At 45.5% G+C, this 24,348-nt stretch overlaps 1 protein-coding gene across 8 annotated transcripts; it reads right to left on the reverse strand.

Moving 5' to 3' along the window:
• Positions 1-2,550: 2,550 nt before the first annotated feature.
• ggt7 (gamma-glutamyltransferase 7) lies at positions 2,551-23,616 on the reverse strand. Of its 8 annotated transcripts, none has more exons than XM_031804414.1 (15): positions 23,519-23,616; positions 20,672-21,055; positions 20,165-20,391; positions 19,851-20,002; positions 19,575-19,692; positions 19,234-19,301; positions 18,421-18,494; positions 18,123-18,316; positions 17,360-17,447; positions 17,084-17,211; positions 15,266-15,354; positions 14,927-15,079; positions 5,233-5,374; positions 4,773-5,010; positions 2,551-4,629 (listed from the first exon to the last, which is right to left on the reverse strand). In XM_031804414.1, the coding sequence occupies exons 2-15, from the start codon at positions 20,889-20,891 to the stop codon at positions 4,454-4,456; spliced, it is 2,067 nt and encodes a 688-aa protein (XP_031660274.1). In that variant the 5' UTR covers positions 20,892-21,055; positions 23,519-23,616; the 3' UTR covers positions 2,551-4,453. The 8 variants fall into 8 exon arrangements, with proteins under 8 accessions (XP_031660274.1, XP_031660272.1, XP_020327854.1 ...); XM_031804412.1 differs by having other exon boundaries at positions 20,672-21,228; positions 23,519-23,591; XM_020472265.2 differs by lacking the exon at positions 23,519-23,616 and adding an exon at positions 21,674-21,829 and having other exon boundaries at positions 5,257-5,374; positions 20,672-21,228.
• Positions 23,617-24,348: the final 732 nt, after the last annotated feature.

A 24,348-nucleotide genomic window follows, 5' to 3' on the forward strand; every position in this document is an offset into this window, starting at 1 on the left:
AGAACAGCTCAAATAAGCAAAGAGAAACGACAGTCCATCATTACTTTAAGACACGAAGGTCAGTCAATCTGGAAAATGTCAAGAACTTTGTTTCTTCAAGCGCAGTCGCAAAAACCATCAAGCGCTATGATGAAACTGGCTCTCATGAGGACTGCCACAGGAATGGAAGACCCAGAGTTACCTCTGCTGCAGAGGATACATTTATTAGAGTTACCAGCTTCAGAAATTGCAGCCCAAATAAATGCTTCACAGAGTTCAAGAAACAGACACATCTCAACATCAACTGTTCAGAGGAGACTGTGTGAATCAGGCCTTCATGGTCAAATTGCTGCAAAGAAACTACTAAAGGACACAAATAATAAGAAGAGACTTGCTTGGGCCAAGAAACACAAGCAATGGACATTAGACTGGTGCAAATCTGTCCTTTGGTCTGGTGTCCAAATTGGAGATTTTTGGTTCCAATCCCGTGTCTTTGTGAGACGCGGTGTGGGTGAACGGATGATCTCTGCATGTGTGGTTCCCACCGTAAAGCATGGAGGATGTGTGATGGTGCTTTGCTGGTGACACTGTCTGTGATTTATTTAGAATTCAAGGTACACTTAACCAGCATGGCTACTACAGGATTCTGCAGCAAAACGCCATCCAATCTGGTTTGGGCTTAGTGGGACTATCATTTGTTTTTCAACAGGATATTGACCCAACACACCTCCAGGCTGTGTAAGGGCTATTTGACCAAGAAGGAGAGTGATGGAGTGCTGCATCAGATGACCTGGTGTCCACAATCCCCCGACCTCAACCAAATTGAGATGGTTTGGGATGAGTCGGAACGCAGATTGAAGGAAAAGCAGCCAACAAGTTCTCAGCATATGTGGGATCTCCTTCAAGACTGTTGGAAAAGCATTCCAGGTGAAGCTGGTTGAGAGAATGCCAAGAGTGTGCAAAGCTGTCATCAAGGCAAAGGGTGACTATTTTGAAGAATCTCAAATATATATTTATTTGTTTAACACTTTGTCAAGACTTCTTCCGAAGTCGGCTCCTCTCCTTGTTCGGGCAGCGATCGGCGTCACCGGATTTCTAGCCATCATCGCTCCATTTTTCATATATCCATTTGTCTTGTCTTGTTTTCATACACACCTGGTTTTCATTTCCCCAAACAATCTACTTGTATTTATCCCTCTGTTTCCCATCATGTTTTGTGTGTAATTGTTTAGTGATGTTCGTTTAGCGCTTTACTTTATTGTTCCGTTTTTTTGAGTGCGTTTGTTTTGCTCCCGGTTTGAAACTATAATAAAGTGTGCTTTATTTAATCATACTCTTCTCTCCTGCACCTGACTTCGCCTTCATACACATATTGACACACTTTTTTGGTTAGTACATTCCATGTGTTATTTCATAGTTGATGTCTTCACTATTATTCTACAAAGTAGAAAATAGTAAAAAAATAAAATGAAAACCTATGAATGAGTAGGTGTTCTATAACTTTTGACCAGTCATGTATACTGAACAAAAATATAAATGCAGCAAAGTGTTGGTCCAATGTTTCATGAGCTGAAATAAAAGATCACAGAAATGTTCCATATGCACACAAATCTGTGTTGACATCCCTGTTAGTGAGAGTTTCTCCTTTGCCAAGATAATCCTTCCACCTGACAGGTGTGGCATATCAAGAAGCGGATTAAACAGCATGATCGTTACACAGGTACACCTTGTGCTGGAGACAATAAAAGGCCACTTAAAATGGCCAGGTTTGTCACACAACAATGCTACAGATGTCTCAAGATTTGAAGGAAGCAAGAATGTCCACCAGAGCTGTTGCCAGAGATTTTAATGTTAATTTCTCTACCATAAGCCGCCTCCGTCGTTTCAGAGAATTTGGCAGCACGTTCAACCGGCCTCACAACGGCAGATCACGTGTAACCACGCCAGCTCAGGACCTCCACATCAGGCTTCTTTATCTGCAGGATTGTCTGAGACCTGCCACCCGGACAGCTAAGGAAACGGAGGAATATTTATGTCTGTAATGAAGCCTTTTAGTGTGGAAAGACTCATTCTGATTGGCTGGGCTTGCCTCAAAAGTTGGTTGCCCTATTCCCTCCCAGGCCCCCCCATGGCTGTGCCCCAGCCCAATCATGTTAAATCCATAGATTCGGGATTAAAACATTTATTTAAATTGAATGATTTCCTTATATGAACTGTAATTCAGTAAAATCATTGAAATTGTTGTGTTTATATTTTTGTTCAGTACAGCTCCCTTATTACTTATACTTTTTTATATTGAATTCTACACTTGTGTAGGGCTTGCAAGTTAAGCATTTCACTATACTTGTGCATGTGACAAATAAATCCTGAACATAAAAGATTTTCACTGGGTTCCCAGTTTATGACTTCTCACATTTGTTCAAAGTGTTAAATAATTTGAACCACATGTTTACATGTGATATTGGTACACTCATTTGATTACCTTTATAGTTTATATTTTGATAATACATTTAATGACAGTTCAGTATGTCTAAAAATATAATTCATTTAAAAAAACATAGTAACAGTAACTCCATCCTTATATACACATTTCTGTGTAAACATATTTATTCCATAACTGGGCCCTCCTATACAGTGTTTCTTCCAGTGTGAATTCTTACTTTTCAATACAAAGTACATAATGCGTAGCGTATACAAACAACCTTGTTACTGTGCAAACAAGTGGACGTTAAAATGTAAGACAAAGGAGAAGGAAAGGCAAATAGCATCACAGAAAACAGAGCCCATGTATAGGCCAGTCATTGCTCAACAGAGCCCATGTATAGGCCAGTCATTGCTCAACAGAGCCCATGTATAGGCCAGTCATTGCTCAACAAAAGAGAAAATAAAATATGCATTTTATTTAATGCTTCGTAATGGCATCAATGACTACTTATGTAACCAAGCAGTGTTTTATCATGGTTATTGGCATTTTGAAATTAGATTGAAAACAGCCACATCTATTGAGGTATTAGCACAATGGTCAGTTAATCAACTGAGGCTATGGAGAAGAATTGGCCTGTGGTAGCATTTTGGAATACAAAGGGAGAGTCTTTTCATACGTGCTATAATAAATAGCCCATTGACACAGCAATATGGGCACAAAGACTAACGTCTACTGTTTCACTAAAATACAATAATCATTCAATATATTAAAAAGTAAATCAGATAGCGCAAGTGTTGTCTCAAGCGAAAAGAAAATCTGTGCAAATGACAAAGTATAAGCAAAATATGCTAATATAAATAAACAAAACCATTGTACGAGCAATTGTTCATAACCTGGTCACTCTGACCATTCATTCTAAAAATATCCTTTCTAAAAAAAAAATTGCAATAAGCTTTTAAACTACTCCCTTTCCAGTCATTACCCCTGAACACCTTAAATAATAATACATTATTTAAACCCATTAGTACTAGCAATAAATAACATTCAATATTGAAGTGAGGACGGACGACATTCACGTGAAGAGTAGTGTGCGGTATCCACTCTTTTTTGAGATAAGAATATGATCTCTATTCTTTACAAAATGGCATCTAGTAACCTAGTGATTGTTCGTAACAGGTTAGATATCTACAAGCTACTACACCTTTAGACTCAAGCCACAAGAATCCGATTAAGGACATTCACTGACTCAGTCACTGACTCACTGCCCATACAAATGCACACACAGTAAACAGGTGGTCTAAGCATAAATCAAGGTGTGTCAGTATGTGACCAGCCAACTCCTGAGTGTTCACAAGGGAAGATAATGGAACTGAGCAGATCAAACCCATATGATTTTATATGCACTGGCATTCGCCGGCATTTTGAATGAGTGGAAGTATAACGACAGGCAGGGGGGGGATGCTCAGCTAAGTTAAATGGGCCACTGAGGAGAATCTAGACGTAAGCATGCCATCTGTGTGTGTTATGTATGCAAAGGAATGAATGTGTGCGTATGTAGGATTGTGTGTGTGTGTGGTGTAAGGAGCCATTTCAGTTTCCGTCCTCTCAAGTGTGTGTGTGAGCATAGCCATATCCCAGTGGATTTACAGTGAAATGTGCCTGGCAAAAGACAACCGAAAACACACAGCATGCTACACCCCGTGTGAGTAGGAGGGTATAACCCGTTTCAAAGACTCATTACACATTTCTCCAGGACACCCAAAGACTGCTCCACGCCCCTCCATTTCCTACACCTCTACTCCTCTTCTTAATATCCCTTAGTATCCCTCCTTCATACCTATCTATAATAATTCCGTTTGTATCAGTCCCTTTGGGAATATCAGCCCTTTGGTGGAATATCAGCCCTTTCGAGCATCATTTTCCTCCAAAATACTGGCCTCATATATAGACATTTGTCCTTCATACTCCTCAAAACCCTCTGCTTCCCTTTTGGATCCCTCACCCCTACACCCCCTCCTGTCACTCACCCAACTCTGTCATAAAGGAAGGCTAGGGCATGTTCATGGACATGGTGAGGGCCGAGGCGTCTGCACTACGCGGGTCCTTCACCCCGATGATGAGGTCATTGGTCCTCCTGGTGCCCTCCACCAATGAGAGGATGTCTACCCTCTGCACCTGGTGACCTTTGAACTGCAGCACCTCCACATCCTCCTCCAGGAACTCAGCTGAAAGAGGGAAAGAAGTGAGGGAAGGAATAAAGATGAAAAACAAGTTTAGTGTTTAGACATACAGTATATGAATGGATATGTGATTATTTGTGGGTGAAACAGAGACAAAGTTAGAAACTATTTCTGAAGGCCATACTCACAGTCCACCAAGAGAGTGTCGGGTTGCAACTGTGGGTGGAGTCTACCATACGCCAAACTATCACTCAGGTTTTTACGAGAGGACAGGACGTTCATCAACACCTGGGTGATGCCACTGAGGGCCCGGTCCCCGTTGGAGGATCCCAGGGCCACATAGGTGCCACACAAACCCAGGCGAGGCCTCACTGCCGTGGGCACCAGGAAGGACAGGGGCCTCTTACCAGGCTGGATGACATTATGCTGCAGACAGACAGCAGAGAGAGGGTTATTCATATCCCCAATAACTGGTGGTTTAGATCTAGGTTTCCCAAACTCAGTCCTGGCCTGGGTGCACGTTTTAGTTTTTGCCCTAGCACTACACAGCTGATTCAAATAATCAACCCATCATGAGGGGGGCAGGACCAAGTTTGGGAAACCCTGGTATTGATTGATTAAATCCAAGTCAAAGATAAAAACCAGTACATTATATATGACAGGCAGTGGTACCGGGTTTGGAGGCTGAGAGGTCTGGGTCTTGTTGGACCATGAGAAGTCCAGGATCTGGCTGTTCAACAGGATCCCAGACGGTGTCACTATCCTACTCCCAAACGGACGGTTCAAGGAGCTAAAGGGAGATTGCAGAGATAACACCAACCGTCTTGCGATCATCAAATATGTATAGTCAACAACTGCAATAACATTTACAGTAATAGATCAAACATATTACACAGTCCTCCTTTTCTGAACACAATCATGACTATTTGGCTGATATTGGACCGAATCCTAACCCGAGTTACAGATAAGCAACTTGACTCAAACCCAATGGTGGAAAAAGTACCCAATTCTCATACTTGTGTAAAAGTAAAGATACCTTAATAGAAAATGACTCAAGTAAAAGTGAAAGTCACACAGTAAAATACTACTTGAGTACAAGTATCTGGTTTTAAATGTATTTAAGTATTACAAGTACATGTAATCACTAAAATATACTTAAGTATCAAAAGTAAAAGTATAAATCATCTCAATTTCTTTATATTTTGCAAACCAGACGGCACGGTTTTCCTGTTTTTTTAATTTCCGGAAAGCCAGGGGGACACTTTAACACTCAGACATCATTTACAAACTAAGCATTTGTGTTAAGTAAGTCTGCCAGATCAGAGGCAGTAGGGATGACCAGGGATGTTCTCTGTTTAGTGAGTCTGCCAGATCAGAGGCAGTAGGGATGAACAGGGATGATCTCTGTTTAGTGAGTCTGCCAGATCAGAGGCAGTAGGGATGTTCTCTGTTTAGTGAGTCTGCCAGATCAGAGGCAGTAGGGATGACCAGGGATGTTCTGTTTAGTGAGTCCTCCAGATCAGAGGCAGTAGGGATGACCAGGGATGTTCTCTGTTTAGTGAGTCTGCCAGATCAGAGGCAGTAGGGATGACCAGGGATGTTCTCTGTTTAGTGAGTCTGCCAGATCAGAGGCAGTAGGGATGTTCTCTGTTTAGTGAGTCTGCCAGATCAGAGGCAGTAGGGATGTTCTCTGTTTAGTGAGTCTGCCAGATCAGAGGCAGTAGGGATGTTCTCTGTTAAGTGAGTCTGCCAGATCAGAGGCAGTAGGGATGTTCTCTGTTAAGTGAGTCTGCCAGATCAGAGGCAGTAGGGATGACCAGGGATGTTCTCTGTTTAGTGAGTCTGCCAGATCAGAGGCAGTAGGGATGACCAGGGATGTTCACTGTTTAGTGAGTCTGCCAGATCAGAGGCAGTAGGGATGACCAGGGATGTTCTCTGTTTAGTGAGTCTGCCAGATCAGAGGCAGTAGGGATGACCAGGGATGTTCTCTGTTTAGTGAGTCTGCCAGATCAGAGGCAGTAGGGATGTTCTCTGTTTAGTGAGTCTGCCAGATCAGAGGCAGTAGGGATGTTCTCTGTTAAGTGAGTCTGCCAGATCAGAGGCAGTAGGGATGACCAGGGATGTTCTCTGTTTAGTGAGTCTGCCAGATCAGAGGCAGTAGGGATGACCAGGGATGTTCTCTGTTTAGTGAGTCTGCCAGATCAGAGGCAGTAGGGATGACCAGGGATGTTCTGTTTAGTGAGTCTGCCAGATCAGAGGCAGTAGGGATGACCAGGGATGTTCTCTGTTTAGTGAGTCTGCCAGATCAGAGGCAGTAGGGATGACCAGGGATGTTCTCTGTTTAGTGAGTCTGCCAGATCAGAGGCAGTAGGGATGTTCTCTGTTTAGTGAGTCTGCCAGATCAGAGGCAGTAGGGATGTTCTCTGTTAAGTGAGTCTGCCAGATCAGAGGCAGTAGGGATGACCAGGGATGTTCTCTGTTTAGTGAGTCTGCCAGATCAGAGGCAGTAGGGATGACCAGGGATGTTCTCTGTTTAGTGAGTCTGCCAGATCAGAGGCAGTAGGGATGACCAGGGATGTTCTGTTTAGTGAGTCTGCCAGATCAGAGGCAGTAGGGATGACCAGGGATGTTCTCTGTTTAGTGAGTCCTCCAGATCAGAGGCAGTAGGGATGACCAGGGATGTTCTGTTTAGTGAGTCCACCAGATCAGAGGCAGTAGGGATGACCAGGGATGTTCTCTGTTTAGTGAATCTGCCAGATCAGAGGCAGTAGGGATGACCAGGGATGTTCTCTGTTTAGTGAGTCTGCCAGATCAGAGGCAGTAGGGATGTTCTCTGTTTAGTGAGTCCACCAGATCAGAGGCAGTAGGGATGACCAGGGATGTTCTCTGTTTAGTGAGTCCTCCAGATCAGAGGCAGTAGGGATGACCAGGGATGTTCTCTGTTTAGTGAGTCCACCAGATCAGAGGCAGTAGGGATGACCAGGGATGTTCTCTGTTTAGTGAGTCCTCCAGATCAGAGGCAGTAGGTATGACCAGGGATGTTCTCTGTTTAGTGAGTCCTCCAGATCAGAGGCAGTAGGGATGACCAGGGATGTTCTCTGTTAAGTGAGTCTGCCAGATCAGAGGCAGTAGGGATGACCAGGGATGTTCTCTGTTTAGTGAGTCTGCCAGATCAGAGGCAGTAGGGATGTTCTCTGTTTAGTGAGTCTGCCAGATCAGAGGCAGTAGGGATGACCAGGGATGTTCTCTGTTAAGTGAGTCTGCCAGATCAGAGGCAGTAGGGATGACCAGGGATGTTCTCTGTTAAGTGAGTCTGCCAGATCAGAGGCAGTAGGGATGACCAGGGATGTTCTCTGTTAAGTGAATCTGCCAGATCAGAGGCAGTAGGGATGACCAGGGATGTTCTCTGTTTAGTGAGTCTGCCAGATCAGAGGCAGTAGGGATGACCAGGGATGTTCTCTGTTTAGTGAGTCTGCCAGATCAGAGGCAGTAGGGATGACCAGGGATGTTCTGTTTAGTGAGTCCGCCAGATCAGAGGCAGTAGGGATGACCAGGGATGTTCTCTGTTTAGTGAGTCCGCCAGATCAGAGGCAGTAGGGATGACCAGGGATGTTCTCTGTTTAGTGAGTCCTCCAGATCAGAGGCAGTAGGGATGACCAGGGATGTTCTCTGTTTAGTGAGTCCACCAGATCAGAGGCAGTAGGGATGTTCTCTGTTTAGTGAGTCTGCCAGATCAGAGGCAGTAGGGATGACCAGGGATGTTCTCTGTTTAGTGAGTCTGCCAGATCAGAGGCAGTAGGGATGACCAGGGATGTTCTCTGTTTAGTGAGTCTGCCAGATCAGAGGCAGTAGGGATGACCAGGGATGTTCTCTGTTTAGTGAGTCCTTCAGATCAGAGGCAGTAGGGATGTTCTCTGTTTAGTGAGTCCTCCAGATCAGAGGCAGTAGGGATGACCAGGGATGTTCTCTGTTTAGTGAGTCCTCCAGATCAGAGGCAGTAGGGATGACCAGGGATGTTCTCTGTTTAGTGAGTCCTCCAGATCAGAGGCAGTAGGGATGACCAGGGATGTTCTGTTTAGTGAGTCTGCCAGATCAGAGGCAGTAGGGATGACCAGGGATGTTCTCTGTTAAGTGAGTCTGCCAGATCAGAGGCAGTAGGGATGACCAGGGATGTTCTCTGTTTAGTGAGTCTGCCAGATCAGAGGCAGTAGGGATGACCAGGGATGTTCTCTGTTTAGTGAGTCCACCAGATCAGAGGCAGTAGGGATGACCAGGGATGTTCTCTGTTTAGTGAGTCCTCCAGATCAGAGGCAGTAGGGATGACCAGGGATGTTCTCTGTTTAGTGAGTCTGCCAGATCAGAGGCAGTAGGGATGTTCTCTGTTTAGTGAGTCCTCCAGATCAGAGGCAGTAGGGATGACCAGGGATGTTCTCTGTTTAGTGAGTCCTCCAGATCAGAGGCAGTAGGGATGACCAGGGATGTTCTCTGTTTAGTGAGTCCTCCAGATCAGAGGCAGTAGGGATGACCTGGGATGTTCTCTGTTTAGTGAGTCCTCCAGATCAGAGGCAGTAGGGATGACCAGGGATGTTCTCTGTTTAGTGAGTCCTCCAGATCAGAGGCAGTAGGGATGACCAGGGATGTTCTCTGTTTAGTGAGTCCTCCAGATCAGAGGCAGTAGGGATGACCAGGGATGTTCTGTTTAGTGAGTCTGCCAGATCAGAGGCAGTAGGGATGACCAGGGATGTTCTCTGTTTAGTGAGTCTGCCAGATCAGAGGCAGTAGGGATGACCAGGGATGTTCTCTGTTTAGTGAGTCCTCCAGATCAGAGGCAGTAGGGATGACCAGGGATGTTCTGTTTAGTGAGTCTGCCAGATCAGAGGCAGTAGGGATGACCAGGGATGTTCTCTGTTTAGTGAGTCTGCCAGATCAGAGGCAGTAGGGATGACCAGGGATGTTCTCTGTTTAGTGAGTCCTCCAGATCAGAGGCAGTAGGGATGTTCTCTGTTTAGTGAGTCTGCCAGATCAGAGGCAGTAGGGATGTTCTCTGTTAAGTGAGTCTGCCAGATCAGAGGCAGTAGGGATGTTCTCTGTTAAGTGAGTCTGCCAGATCAGAGGCAGTAGGGATGACCAGGGATGTTCTCTGTTTAGTGAGTCTGCCAGATCAGAGGCAGTAGGGATGACCAGGGATGTTCACTGTTTAGTGAGTCTGCCAGATCAGAGGCAGTAGGGATGACCAGGGATGTTCTCTGTTTAGTGAGTCTGCCAGATCAGAGGCAGTAGGGATGACCAGGGATGTTCTCTGTTTAGTGAGTCTGCCAGATCAGAGGCAGTAGGGATGTTCTCTGTTTAGTGAGTCTGCCAGATCAGAGGCAGTAGGGATGTTCTCTGTTAAGTGAGTCTGCCAGATCAGAGGCAGTAGGGATGACCAGGGATGTTCTCTGTTTAGTGAGTCTGCCAGATCAGAGGCAGTAGGGATGACCAGGGATGTTCTCTGTTTAGTGAGTCTGCCAGATCAGAGGCAGTAGGGATGACCAGGGATGTTCTGTTTAGTGAGTCTGCCAGATCAGAGGCAGTAGGGATGACCAGGGATGTTCTCTGTTTAGTGAGTCTGCCAGATCAGAGGCAGTAGGGATGACCAGGGATGTTCTCTGTTTAGTGAGTCTGCCAGATCAGAGGCAGTAGGGATGTTCTCTGTTTAGTGAGTCTGCCAGATCAGAGGCAGTAGGGATGTTCTCTGTTAAGTGAGTCTGCCAGATCAGAGGCAGTAGGGATGACCAGGGATGTTCTCTGTTTAGTGAGTCTGCCAGATCAGAGGCAGTAGGGATGACCAGGGATGTTCTCTGTTTAGTGAGTCTGCCAGATCAGAGGCAGTAGGGATGACCAGGGATGTTCTGTTTAGTGAGTCTGCCAGATCAGAGGCAGTAGGGATGACCAGGGATGTTCTCTGTTTAGTGAGTCCTCCAGATCAGAGGCAGTAGGGATGACCAGGGATGTTCTGTTTAGTGAGTCCACCAGATCAGAGGCAGTAGGGATGACCAGGGATGTTCTCTGTTTAGTGAATCTGCCAGATCAGAGGCAGTAGGGATGACCAGGGATGTTCTCTGTTTAGTGAGTCTGCCAGATCAGAGGCAGTAGGGATGTTCTCTGTTTAGTGAGTCCACCAGATCAGAGGCAGTAGGGATGACCAGGGATGTTCTCTGTTTAGTGAGTCCTCCAGATCAGAGGCAGTAGGGATGACCAGGGATGTTCTCTGTTTAGTGAGTCCACCAGATCAGAGGCAGTAGGGATGACCAGGGATGTTCTCTGTTTAGTGAGTCCTCCAGATCAGAGGCAGTAGGTATGACCAGGGATGTTCTCTGTTTAGTGAGTCCTCCAGATCAGAGGCAGTAGGGATGACCAGGGATGTTCTCTGTTAAGTGAGTCTGCCAGATCAGAGGCAGTAGGGATGACCAGGGATGTTCTCTGTTTAGTGAGTCTGCCAGATCAGAGGCAGTAGGGATGTTCTCTGTTTAGTGAGTCTGCCAGATCAGAGGCAGTAGGGATGACCAGGGATGTTCTCTGTTAAGTGAGTCTGCCAGATCAGAGGCAGTAGGGATGACCAGGGATGTTCTCTGTTAAGTGAGTCTGCCAGATCAGAGGCAGTAGGGATGACCAGGGATGTTCTCTGTTAAGTGAATCTGCCAGATCAGAGGCAGTAGGGATGACCAGGGATGTTCTCTGTTTAGTGAGTCTGCCAGATCAGAGGCAGTAGGGATGACCAGGGATGTTCTCTGTTTAGTGAGTCTGCCAGATCAGAGGCAGTAGGGATGACCAGGGATGTTCTGTTTAGTGAGTCCGCCAGATCAGAGGCAGTAGGGATGACCAGGGATGTTCTCTGTTTAGTGAGTCCGCCAGATCAGAGGCAGTAGGGATGACCAGGGATGTTCTCTGTTTAGTGAGTCCTCCAGATCAGAGGCAGTAGGGATGACCAGGGATGTTCTCTGTTTAGTGAGTCCACCAGATCAGAGGCAGTAGGGATGTTCTCTGTTTAGTGAGTCTGCCAGATCAGAGGCAGTAGGGATGACCAGGGATGTTCTCTGTTTAGTGAGTCTGCCAGATCAGAGGCAGTAGGGATGACCAGGAATGTTCTCTGTTTAGTGAGTCTGCCAGATCAGAGGCAGTAGGGATGACCAGGGATGTTCTCTGTTTAGTGAGTCTGCCAGATCAGAGGCAGTAGGGATGACCAGGGATGTTCTCTGTTTAGTGAGTCCTTCAGATCAGAGGCAGTAGGGATGTTCTCTGTTTAGTGAGTCCTCCAGATCAGAGGCAGTAGGGATGACCAGGGATGTTCTCTGTTTAGTGAGTCCTCCAGATCAGAGGCAGTAGGGATGACCAGGGATGTTCTCTGTTTAGTGAGTCCTCCAGATCAGAGGCAGTAGGGATGACCAGGGATGTTCTGTTTAGTGAGTCTGCCAGATCAGAGGCAGTAGGGATGACCAGGGATGTTCTCTGTTAAGTGAGTCTGCCAGATCAGAGGCAGTAGGGATGACCAGGGATGTTCTCTGTTTAGTGAGTCTGCCAGATCAGAGGCAGTAGGGATGACCAGGGATGTTCTCTGTTTAGTGAGTCCACCAGATCAGAGGCAGTAGGGATGACCAGGGATGTTCTCTGTTTAGTGAGTCCTCCAGATCAGAGGCAGTAGGGATGACCAGGGATGTTCTCTGTTTAGTGAGTCTGCCAGATCAGAGGCAGTAGGGATGTTCTCTGTTTAGTGAGTCCTCCAGATCAGAGGCAGTAGGGATGACCAGGGATGTTCTCTGTTTAGTGAGTCCTCCAGATCAGAGGCAGTAGGGATGACCAGGGATGTTCTCTGTTTAGTGAGTCCTCCAGATCAGAGGCAGTAGGGATGACCTGGGATGTTCTCTGTTTAGTGAGTCCTCCAGATCAGAGGCAGTAGGGATGACCAGGGATGTTCTCTGTTTAGTGAGTCCTCCAGATCAGAGGCAGTAGGGATGACCAGGGATGTTCTCTGTTTAGTGAGTCCTCCAGATCAGAGGCAGTAGGGATGACCAGGGATGTTCTGTTTAGTGAGTCTGCCAGATCAGAGGCAGTAGGGATGACCAGGGATGTTCTCTGTTTAGTGAGTCTGCCAGATCAGAGGCAGTAGGGATGACCAGGGATGTTCTCTGTTTAGTGAGTCCTCCAGATCAGAGGCAGTAGGGATGACCAGGGATGTTCTGTTTAGTGAGTCTGCCAGATCAGAGGCAGTAGGGATGACCAGGGATGTTCTCTGTTTAGTGAGTCTGCCAGATCAGAGGCAGTAGGGATGACCAGGGATGTTCTCTGTTTAGTGAGTCCTCCAGATCAGAGGCAGTAGGGATGACCAGGGATGTTCTCTGTTTAGTGAGTCCTCCAGATCAGAGGCAGTAGGGATGACCTGGGATGTTCTCTGTTTAGTGAGTCCTCCAGATCAGAGGCAGTAGGGATGTTCTCTGTTTAGTGAGTCCTCCAGATCAGAGGCAGTAGGGATGACCAGGGATGTTCTCTGTTTAGTGAGTCCACCAGATCAGAGGCAGTAGGGATGACCAGGGATGTTCTCTGTTTAGTGAGTCCTCCAGATCAGAGGCAGTAGGGATGACCAGGGATGTTCTCTGTTTAGTGAGTCTGCCAGATCAGAGGCAGTAGGGATGTTCTCTGTTTAGTGAGTCCTCCAGATCAGAGGCAGTAGGGATGACCAGGGATGTTCTCTGTTTAGTGAGTCCTCCAGATCAGAGGCAGTAGGGATGACCAGGGATGTTCTCTGTTTAGTGAGTCCTCCAGATCAGAGGCAGTAGGGATGACCTGGGATGTTCTCTGTTTAGTGAGTCCTCCAGATCAGAGGCAGTAGGGATGACCAGGGATGTTCTCTGTTTAGTGAGTCCTCCAGATCAGAGGCAGTAGGGATGACCAGGGATGTTCTCTGTTTAGTGAGTCTGCCAGATCAGAGGCAGTAGGGATGACCAGGGATGTTCTCTGTTTAGTGAGTCCTCCAGATCAGAGGCAGTAGGGATGACCAGGGATGTTCTGTTTAGTGAGTCCTCCAGATCAGAGGCAGTAGGGATGACCAGGGATGTTCTCTGTTTAGTGAGTCCTCCAGATCAGAGGCAGTAGGGATGACCAGGGATGTTCTCTGTTTAGTGAGTCCTCCAGATCAGAGGCAGTAGGGATGACCAGGGATGTTCTCTGTTTAGTCCTCCAGATCAGAGGCAGTAGGGATGACCAGGGATGTTCTCTGTTTAGTGAGTCCTCCAGATCAGAGGCAGTAGGGATGTTCTCTGTTTAGTCCTCCAGATCAGAGGCAGTAGGGATGACCAGGGATGTTCTCTGTTTAGTGAGTCCTCCAGATCAGAGGCAGTAGGGATGACCAGGGATGTTCTCTGTTTAGTCCTCCAGATCAGAGGCAGTAGGGATGACCAGGGATGTTCTCTGTTTAGTGAGTCCTCCAGATCAGAGGCAGTAGGGATGACCAGGGATGTTCTCTGTTTAGTGAGTCCTCCAGATCAGAGGCAGTAGGGATGACCAGGGATGTTCTCTGTTTAGTGAGTCCTCCAGATCAGAGGCAGTAGGGATGACCAGGGATGTTCTCTGTTTAGTCCTCCAGATCAGAGGCAGTAGGGATGACCAGGGATGTTCTCTGTTTAGTCCTCCAGATCAGAGGCAGTAGGGATGACCAGGGATGTTCTCTGTTTAGTCCTCCAGATCAGAGGCAGTAGGGATGACCAGGGATGTTCTCTGTTTAGTCCTCCAGATCAGAGGCAGTAGGGATGACCAGGGATGTCATTAGACATGTACTATTTACATTTTGAATGCTTAGCAGGTCTTTTAGAAGTCAGGGAAAATGTATGGAGTAAAAAGTACATTAATTTCTTTAGTAATGTCGTGGAGTAAAAGTAATCAAAAATATAAATAGTAAAGTAAAGTACAGATACCCCAAAAAACTACTTAAGAGGTACTTTAAAGTATTTTTACTTAAGTACTTCACTCCATTGCACACACATTCAAAGTCCAGGATTATTAACTCAATAGATTGGAACAAACATTTTTGATTAATAATGTCTCTGAGGTTAAAGGATACTTTGGGATTTTGGCAACGAGGCCCTTTATCTACTGACCCAGAGTCAGATGAAGCCCTTTATCTACTGACCCAGAGTCAGATGAAGCCCTTTATCTACTTCCCCTGAGTCAGATGAACTCATCGATATCATTCTTATGTCTCTGTGTGCAGTATGAAGGAAGTTAGAGGTAGTTTTGAGAGCCAACGCTAACTAGCATTGACGCAATGACTGGAAGTCTATGGTATCTGCTAGCATGTTTCTTGGTATACCTCATGACGGAGACAATGAAGTCGTCAGGCCCCATAACCATGACCTGACTGGCCACGGCACCCTCCTCCAGGGCGTACGAGGGCGTGTAGTGACCCGGGGGGAATGCCTGGGAATCATTGATCATCTGGCGGAGCAGCACTGCCTGGGACTTACTGGAGGACCACAGGTGGCACGACAGGGGGGGGTGTCAAGGAATCAACAGGTTAGCCAGCTTTATGATGGTTCAAAACGTCACACGGGTCTGATGTTCACGCTTCACACTGATTCATGTCTCAATCATCTTATTTTGTTTGATCAAAGTGTCTAATGATGTATTGTGTTGATCAAGAAGAACCTACCTGAGCATCTGTGTGACCATGTCTGAGATGGAAGAGTCATACATAGGGTCTCCCAGCCCACTGGCCAGGGCCACAGCAATCTTCAGAGACTGGACAGAGACATTGGTAAGTGACAATGACAGAAGTAGCCATGCTTTACAGATACAGTACAGTCGTGGCCAAAGGTTTTGAGAATGACATATTAATTTCCACAGTTTGCTGCTTCAGTGTCTTTAGATATTTTTGTCAGATGTTACTATGGAATACTGAAGTATAATTACAAGCATTTCAAAAATATCAAAGGCTTTTATTGACAATTACATTAAGTTGATGCAAAGAGTCAATATTTGCAGTGTTGACCCTTCTCTTTCAAGACTTCTGCAATCCGCCCTGGCATGCTGTCAATTAACTTCAGGGCCACATCCTGACTGATGGCAGCCCATTCTTGCATAATCAATGCTTGGAGTTTGTCAGAATTTGTGGGTTTTTGTTTGTCAACCCGCCTCTTGAGGATTTACCACAAGTTCTCAATGGGATTAAGGTCTGGGGAGATTCCTGGCCATGGACCCAAAATATCTGTTTTGTTCCCCGAGCTACTTAGTTATCACTTTTGCCTTGCGGCAAGGGGCTCAATCATGCTGGAAAAGGCATTGTTCGTCACCAAACTGTTCCTGGATGGTTGGGAGAAGTTGCTCTCGGAGGATGTGTTGGAATAAATGAATGAATAAAGAATGGCTGTGTTCTTAGGCAAAATTGTGAGTGAGCCCAATCCCTTGGCCGAGAAGCAACCCCACACATGAATGGTCTCAGGATGCATGACACAGGACTGATGGTAGCGCTCACCTTGTCTTCTCCAGACAGACAAGCTTTTTTACGGATGCCCCAAACAATCGGAAAGGGGATTCATCAGAGAAAATTACTTTACCCCAGTCCTCAGCAGTCCAATCCCTGTACCTTTTGCAGAATATCAGTCTGTCCCTGATGTTTTTCCTGGAGAGAAGTGGCTTCTTTGCTGCCCTTCTTGACACCAGGCCATCCTCCAAAAGTCTTTGCCTCACGGTGCATGCAGATGCACTCACACCTGCCTGCTGCCATTCCTGAGCAGGCTCTGTACTGGTGGTGCCCCGATCCTGCAGCTGAATCAACTTTAGGAGACGTTCCTGGCGCTTGCTGGACTTTCTTGGGCATCCTGAAGCCTTCTTCACAACAATTGAACCGCTCTCCTTGAAGTTCTTGATGATCCAATTTAGGTGCAATCTTACTGGCAGCAATATCCTTGCCTGTGAAGCCCGTTTTGTGCAAAGCAATGATGACGGCACGTGTTTCCTTGCAGGTAACCATATTTGACAGAGGAAGAACAATGATTCCAAGCACCACCCTCCTTTTAAAGCTTCCAGTCTGTTATTCAAACTCAATCAGCATGACAGAGTGATCTCCAGCCAACACTCACACCTGTGTTAACGAGAGAATCACTGACATGATGTCAGCTGGTCCGTTTGTGGCAGGGCTGAAATGCAGTGGAATTTTTGGGGGGGATTCAGTTCATTTGCATGGCAAAGAGGGACTTTGCTATTAATTGCAATTCATCTTCATAACATTCTGGAGTATATGCAAATTGCCATCATACAAACTGAGGCAGCAGACTTTGTGAATATTAATATTTGTATCATTCTCAAAACTTTTGGCCACGACTGTACATGCTGTAGACACCACAGTATACAGGGTTAACATTTACTATAGGATGCATGTAGTAATCAACAACCATTACGGATTAACTCAATGATCAGGTTGACAACCAAGTATTTTAATCAGCCATGTAAATGAAATCGGGCGAAGTACCTCAGCAATCCAGTGGTAGGTGCTGTTGCGCGGGACCTGGCTGGTGATGTTGTAGCCTTCCAGAATGTTCAGAGCTGTGATCAGAGCTGCTCCTGCACTGGGGGCTGGGGCTGCCATCACATGGTGCCCTACACAACATCAACAACAGAGAAATGGATGCATTTAGCCACAAGGTTGCAGGTTCAAATATCACATCTGGCAAGAATTGGGAGCGAGGATGCATCATCGCAATATAATCGTGAAAAGATATTTGTTCAAAGGGAACCTTATATTTACCCTGATAGAAACTCTCGGCTGGCTGCTGTAGGACAGTGGTGTAATTCCCAAAGTCCTCCTCAGAGAGAACTCCTCCTCTGGCTTGCACCTGTTAGAAAATACATGATTAAAAACCTGATTATAAACTGGGTGTTTCAAGCCTTGAATGATGATTGTCTGACAGACGTGGTATATCAGACCGTATACCAAGGGTATGACAAAACATGTATTTTTACTGCTCTCATTTATTTGTACTGCTCTAATTATGTTGGTAATCACCTTATAATAGCAATAAGGCACATCACGGGTTTGAGGTATATGGCCAAAATACCGTGGCTAATGGTTGTTTTCAGGTACTCCGCGTTGCATCGTGCTTAAGAACAGCCCTTAGACGTGGTATATTGGCCATATACCACACCCCCTTGGGCCTTATCGCTTAAATACATGAAACACATGATAATACCTTTCCATTCTGGCAAGAGTTGTGCTGATGGAGTAAAGCTGACTAGATCCCTATGAATAAGGAATAACCAAGAGACGTCACAAGAAGCCGTATCTTTTGGAGCAGGATGAAGTTACCCCTATACACTGATCCAAGGACAGTGTTACGCTTACCCCTCCTAATGGTTAAGGTTAGGATTTAGAGAAGGTAAGCTGATCCTAGAGATGTCCCTAAGTGCTACGTCTACCCAGAGCATATATTTTAAAGTGGAGCCAATACAGTATTTATGAGTGCTTATACAATGCCAGAGGCTGACAGCTGGGAGACAGAGGAGCTGCTTACTGCGGCTGCCATTTCCTGGGTCAGATTTCCACTGTAGAACTCTGCAATCCCATTGGCTGCCACAGCGTCCAAGATGGCGGCCAGGTCGGGTCGTCGGGAGAACAGGCCGGAGAGGGGAGGCTGACCATTGGGGAGAAACAGGGCACGGAAAGCCTCCGACACATTCTTGTCCTTGACCTTGGCCAGGGCCTCAGCTAGAGAGAAGGGGGGATACAGAGTAGGATGAAGTTGCCCCTAGACACTGATCTAAGGAGCACCGATGCATATGTTTAGCATAATATCAATTCCTCATGCTTACCCAGGTCATGTGTAACATTGAAACCACTTCTGGCCACATCTGCTGCCATGGTGACTACATCCTTCCAAGGCATTCTATGAAAAAATATCCATTTGGATTGTGTTATCATTACATTTTATATCCTAAATCTGTAATCAAATTTGGTTTAACAGACATTTGTATCCAAAGCCACTTACAGAGGTAGGATCTTAATTTGAGCCATTTTGCTACGGCAGAAAAATTATTCTACAGCAACAAGAAATGTGAATTATTATGTGAATGATAATTAAATGGACATTTCTGTAGCGGGTGATTAATTTTTCGCTAGGACAAATCAACTCTGAAATTTCAAAGTGGAAATGACAAACTTTAGAAGCATTTTTAAGACTCAAATACACTATAAGTTTGCATTTCCTGCTGTGTACAAAAATGATCAGCAAAAAAAAAGTTATCAAATTAAGTTCCAACATTTGTGCATAGCTATATTTAGTGTATGTAGACAACATTGTAATCAAACCCACAGCTTTGTTCAACGCTGCACCCAACTCCTCCAACTGAGCCACGATAATGACCATGTATCACTGGAGTAATTATAGCTCCACTGTACAGGAGATGGACTAAGAGTCCCCTTGTTCAAGGCTGATACAGAGAATAACACTCTACTCCTGATTAACCCAATCAAAGACTCGGGACTGTCTGTGTGCGCTAAACTGGAGCAAGCAGACATCCAGAGCCTATTAAACCTTGTGGAATTTAACTGGGGCTAGTGAGCTTCAATGCTCTAAGACAAAGTGACTTCATCAGTGATAAAAAGCCATGGAGACTTCACTTTACCTTCCGTAAAGCTGGTGGGCCTGGTGCATACCACTGAGCATGCCCGGAACTCCAACCATCAGGCCAGGCTGGAACAGAGATAGTGAACATTTCCCGTGACTACAAATACCAGAACTCCAGGCCGACACAACACTTGACCTTTAGCTGTAGACTAAGGCCGTGTTCGAGAGCATCATAAAGACTGCCGGCGACTGCCGACTGACTGATCTACAAATCACCTTGCATCATAAGTAACAACTCAATATTTTTTGTAGATCAGACATGTCAGTCACAATTTACCCATGGTACATTACGGTTTAGATGCTCTCAAGCATGGCCTGAGGTTATGATGAGACTCTTACCTTGAGCTCCAGGTTGGTCTGTAACATGTCCTCCAGGATGGCAGAGGGCGCTGTCTCACTGAAGTCTATGACCCTGCTCTCGTTCCTACGGATGTCATGCACTAGCATCACGCCTCCACTGCAAATAACAAAGACCAGTGTTGTTCAACAGCAATAAGCACATCCTCTTCTTGCAGATCTAGGGGGACATAACTCACACTTTGATTAGGATCCACCTAATCCCATTGACTATCTATTGCTGGTGATGACCTGCTGGTGTGACGTGTGAAGACTCACCCGCCGATGCCAGAGGTGTGTGGGTGTATGATGCCCAGGCAGAGAGCAGCAGCGATGGCAGCATCCACACTGGAGCCTTGCTTCTCCAGGGCCTCGAAGCCCAGAGATGTACACTGGGCCACGTCAGTCACCACCGCCCCCTGGTTAAAGATCTGACACACAGGGAAGAGGAGAGGGAATACACTTAGATTGGGGGAGGGAATGAGGGTGGAGAGAGGATGGGAGAGGATGGAGAGACAGAGAGATGGGTCGAGGGTAAAGAGAGGAAGATGGGCAGAAGGCAGACACACACACACACACACACACATACACACCTGTGGGTCTCCGAAGTAGATCTGCATGATGAGAGCAATAGTGACTCCTGTGGCAAAGGTGAGGCAGGCTGTGATGATGACAGTGAGGCCATCTCTCTGGCAGGCACAGCCCTCCGCTAAGGGGTCTCTGGTGGTCTCCCGCAGGGGTGTGATGTCATGGCTGGCCAGGTCAGAGGCGGAGGACGGGAGACGCTGTAGACGGGCTGACTTCAGAAACAGGTCTGGGTCTGGAACATTGAGGTCAGAGGTCAATGCAATTCAGGAAGTGTTTAATGGGCATGAAGGGAAATAGGCAGGCAGCAGTTGCCAGAATAAGTACAACCAGACCCATATATTTATATCTAAATACTGTATATGGCTCTGAGTACAACAACATATTGAACATCATACATGACTGTCTGGCAGACAAGGAAGGTAAAGGAGATGTCACTGCTATGACAGTGTTATCTAGACCTGGTTTGGTTAATCACCACCTTATTGTCTGCTATGTATCCACCGATCTCTTACCTGTGTCTTGCTCGCTAAGGAAGTTGTCGTCATCTTTTCGTGATTTGAGAGTGTTTTCCCCGGAAACCACATCATCCTCGGGTAACCGTGGGAAGCTGGTAATGCTCATGTAGTCCACCGGTGAGTAGGCACTTCCCAGGGTGGTCTCCAGGCTCGGGTCTTTCTCCGTCATGGTGCCACTGGAGTACCCAGCCACGGCATCGTTGGCAGGGTTATACATGGCGATGGTTCAGACAACTAATGAATAGAGGAGTCAGTGCAACCTGAGCTCTTCTCTCTTGTTAACTTACAGCATCCACTGATGATGTTGTTTAGCAGACTTCAGGATGAATTGTCTTCAGTTTTGCCTTTTGACTTCACACGAGGTAGCCATGTAGCCTTAACCTGGTGTGTTAAAATGTTGCAATTAGTTATGCTATTGGTCTGCAATAATACACTTGTTATTGGTCCGTTGTAACAATGTTGCACTTGATCCCTAAAATTGTTGTCTGGCTCCCTCTAGATCTAGGAGGTGATGCGGCAATTATTTATAGCCTATCCGATTCCATTCGTAAGACCTGTGGATAGATCAAACGCATCGAATATCATTCATAGTTGAAAATAAAGCCAACACCACATGCATAACTTAATAGATTGAGTATTAAAACAGTAGGCCACATACATAGCTCCCTATGAATATTAGGCTACCAATAGTCTATGCTTCCACCGTGAAAGTGGTCGTGAAACACATCAGCTATATGCGGCAAATATCTACCTAGGCCTACAACCACAAAACCCGCGTAATGTGGTTATTAGATCAAATGTGTCAGAATTGATCGCGTCAGCTGCTCCCTGAGAGGGTTGTTGTTATCTCCTTGTTGATTTTCCAGCCTACTCTTCGAGATGCAACCTACATAGGCTACAGTCTACACCGCTGGCTTCCATAAATTGACGCATCGCTAAGGTTGCCCCCCTTTGCGACGGAATATTCTTTGCAGTAAAACAAAATTGTGAAATTCTTACCATTTGAGACAGACAACTGTATTCAAGCATCAACCAATTCAGATAGGACGTTCTTGTAGAATTTATAATGGGAGGAAGGAAGAACATTAGGGCTTTCCTGTAGCCATCTCCAGATAGAGAGCAGGGGCGTATTCATTACGCAGTCAATATAAAAACGTTATACAAACGTTATGTTGCAAAACGTTTCCTAAACGTTTTTTTTAAACGGAAGCGAACGAAACGGGGCGGGAACTACCTGAATTCGTCCAATAGAAACTCTAATTTTTGTTGCAAAACGTTGCAACTGTTTGGACTAATCATTACACCCAATATGTGCTATCAGAGAGGAAGAAGCGAGATGGGTTTACTTCGCCTAAAATCTGTTCACGAAAATAAGACTATGGAGTGAGGCATTTTTTGTGGAGGTCACTAGTTAGGTTTCCGTCCAATCAAATAAATTGTGATTTGAATTGGCGACACATTTTCGAGTTAGCACCTTGCAGATACTATAGGCTCTGCAGGTAGGCTAGTCTACATGATGAGATTACTATGGATAAGAGCAAGAATATCTTTAATTGTCAAACGGCAGTAATTGTCAAACAGCATTAATAAACATGTCACCAGAATAAGACCCTCGATATTTTTGGGAAAGGAGCATCAAGCTCATCACCGTGCACTTTCACCACCATGTGAAGTTTATCATATTTATTTCATATGTAGCCTAATAAACGGCAAGGTTTGACGAGTCTTAGTGAGTGGACCACAAACTATGTCATGGAGGGTCTCCAAGTTTACGTGATCAGAGGCGCAACTCGCAACTTGCGTTTAAGAAGTGGGGGTGGGGGGCATAATTAATTATTATTATTATTTTAAAATGTATCCAGCAGGATAAACACTCTAAACAGCCTACCCCACCGCTCTGAGCCATCCGCATTGGTCCTAAAGCAGACCGTTGCATCGTTTTGTATCACATTCCAATGATAAAACTGGGGGGGACAGAAATGCCATTTCAGAACTGTCCCCAGAGAAAGTTGCGCCCCAGCTTTACATGATAGTTATTATATCAATATTTGAGCCTAATGGCGTTTCCACCATCCTTTCTCACATAATTAATTTTACCAAAGATCTCCCACATGTCAAACGAACAAATGATCTGTCTGCAATTATAAAATTGTACGGTAACTTGCTGTTTCGATCACAGCTGTCATTTTTTTAATAGGCTACAGTATATATTTTTTTACTCACATAAAAACTGGATGGAAACGTGGTTATTGAGTGTTACATTTGGTCAACAAAAATGTAATTGCTCAATTGATATGTCAGGCTTATTTGTTACAAATGTACTGATATAGCCTAAATTGACGCACATGACATTTTAGCAACTTTGATATACTTTGAAATACTACTTTATATCAGAGTTGTGCCAATCGTTACCATGCTTATCTGCCCTCTCATTGGCTAGAATGGTCCCACCTGATCTCGCCTTCTCCTACCTGCCTTCCATCTTTGAGGACGTGTATTTCCATTGTTAAATAAAATCGGTCACTCAGTTATCTTGTCACTATAATAGATGATCTTCGATGATATGTAAGATCAGTGACATAACGATAGGAAATGGTCACATGGTCACCACTGAAGGTAAGCCTACAGGTCACACAATGAGATGTGGTATCCCACAGTTGTTGATCCTAAAATACAATATGGTCTCACCTTGAGACGGCAGGACTCACCTGCAATCAAACTGTTGGAATCTTACAGTCGGTGAACAAACACAGATCTCGTTGAAAACGTAACATGTAGGTATATTTACATGTAGCCTACAACACCCCATAAAAAACATAAATAGGTATCTGGTTTAGCATTTACCTGAGACTGTGCTTCCTGAAGGGGAAGTGGTGTTGTCTCTTTACTGGAGTTGCAGAACAAGTTTTAGTAGGGCGTGCTGTAGCAGATTACTGAAAGGATAGGAAACCTGAGATTGGACAGACCGCCTCTCTCTCTCTGTTTATAGGCTACACCACCCTGCAGCTCAAGGAAATAGAATTAGGGCCACTTTCCACTACACTACTTTGATGATACAAACTAGGCCCAGGAGAGATACTTGTGTAAAGACACAAGTATCAAATATCTCTTTAAGAGACATCAACATCACATACCCTCCTCTGAGTGGTACAGTGTAAAGACAAAGGCTCCTGAAAAATTACCTTAATACCAGTAGTCAGCATTTTTGCTCTCTTTGCCAAATTGAAAATGAAAGGCTTTTAAAATATCCACACGTGTGAATTATAGCATTAATCAAGTGTGCAAACTATGTGCAATATGGTTTAGATGAGAAGCTCTTGTATAATTTAAATTGCTATCCTAATTTTGTTAGTCTATATACTATGGTACTTACGGTATGCTTGTGGGTCTGTGTGTTCATGTGCAAGTGTTCGTGTGTGTGTATGTGAGTGTGTATGTGTATTTTAACCCTACTAGGTCATACAATGTGTCAGCTGCTCAAAAACCCATACTTATTTCCCCCCCCCCCAAGATTTAAAACTGGGATGTTCTTGGAGTGGCTTTTGTTTCTGTGTGTATTCCTGCACTGTCTTCCCCATTGCCCACCCATGTGACCCTGCCCCCTTCCCCCCAGTCCTCATCCCAACTACCCTGCCCCCCCCCCCCCCCCCTCCTCCTCCTTTCCCTCCAGTCCT

This window comes from Oncorhynchus kisutch, linkage group LG24, assembly GCF_002021735.2.
Source record: "Oncorhynchus kisutch isolate 150728-3 linkage group LG24, Okis_V2, whole genome shotgun sequence".
NCBI lineage: Eukaryota > Metazoa > Chordata > Actinopteri > Salmoniformes > Salmonidae > Oncorhynchus > Oncorhynchus kisutch.

What these genes read in the sequence shown, in the direction of transcription:
- ggt7 (XM_031804414.1), bottom strand. Translation starts at nt 20,891, where the DNA reads ATGTATAACCCTGCCAACGATGCCGTGGCTGGGTACTCCAGTGGCACC. An exon ending in CAATGTTACACATGACCTGG is followed by an intron (nt 18,317 to 18,420) that starts GTAAGCATGAGG and finishes CCTTCTCTCTAG; the next exon opens with CTGAGGCCCTGGCCAAGGTC. An exon ending in TTCATTGTCTCCGTCATGAG is followed by an intron (nt 5,375 to 14,926) that starts GTATACCAAGAA and finishes ATCTCCCTTTAG; the next exon opens with CTCCTTGAACCGTCCGTTTG.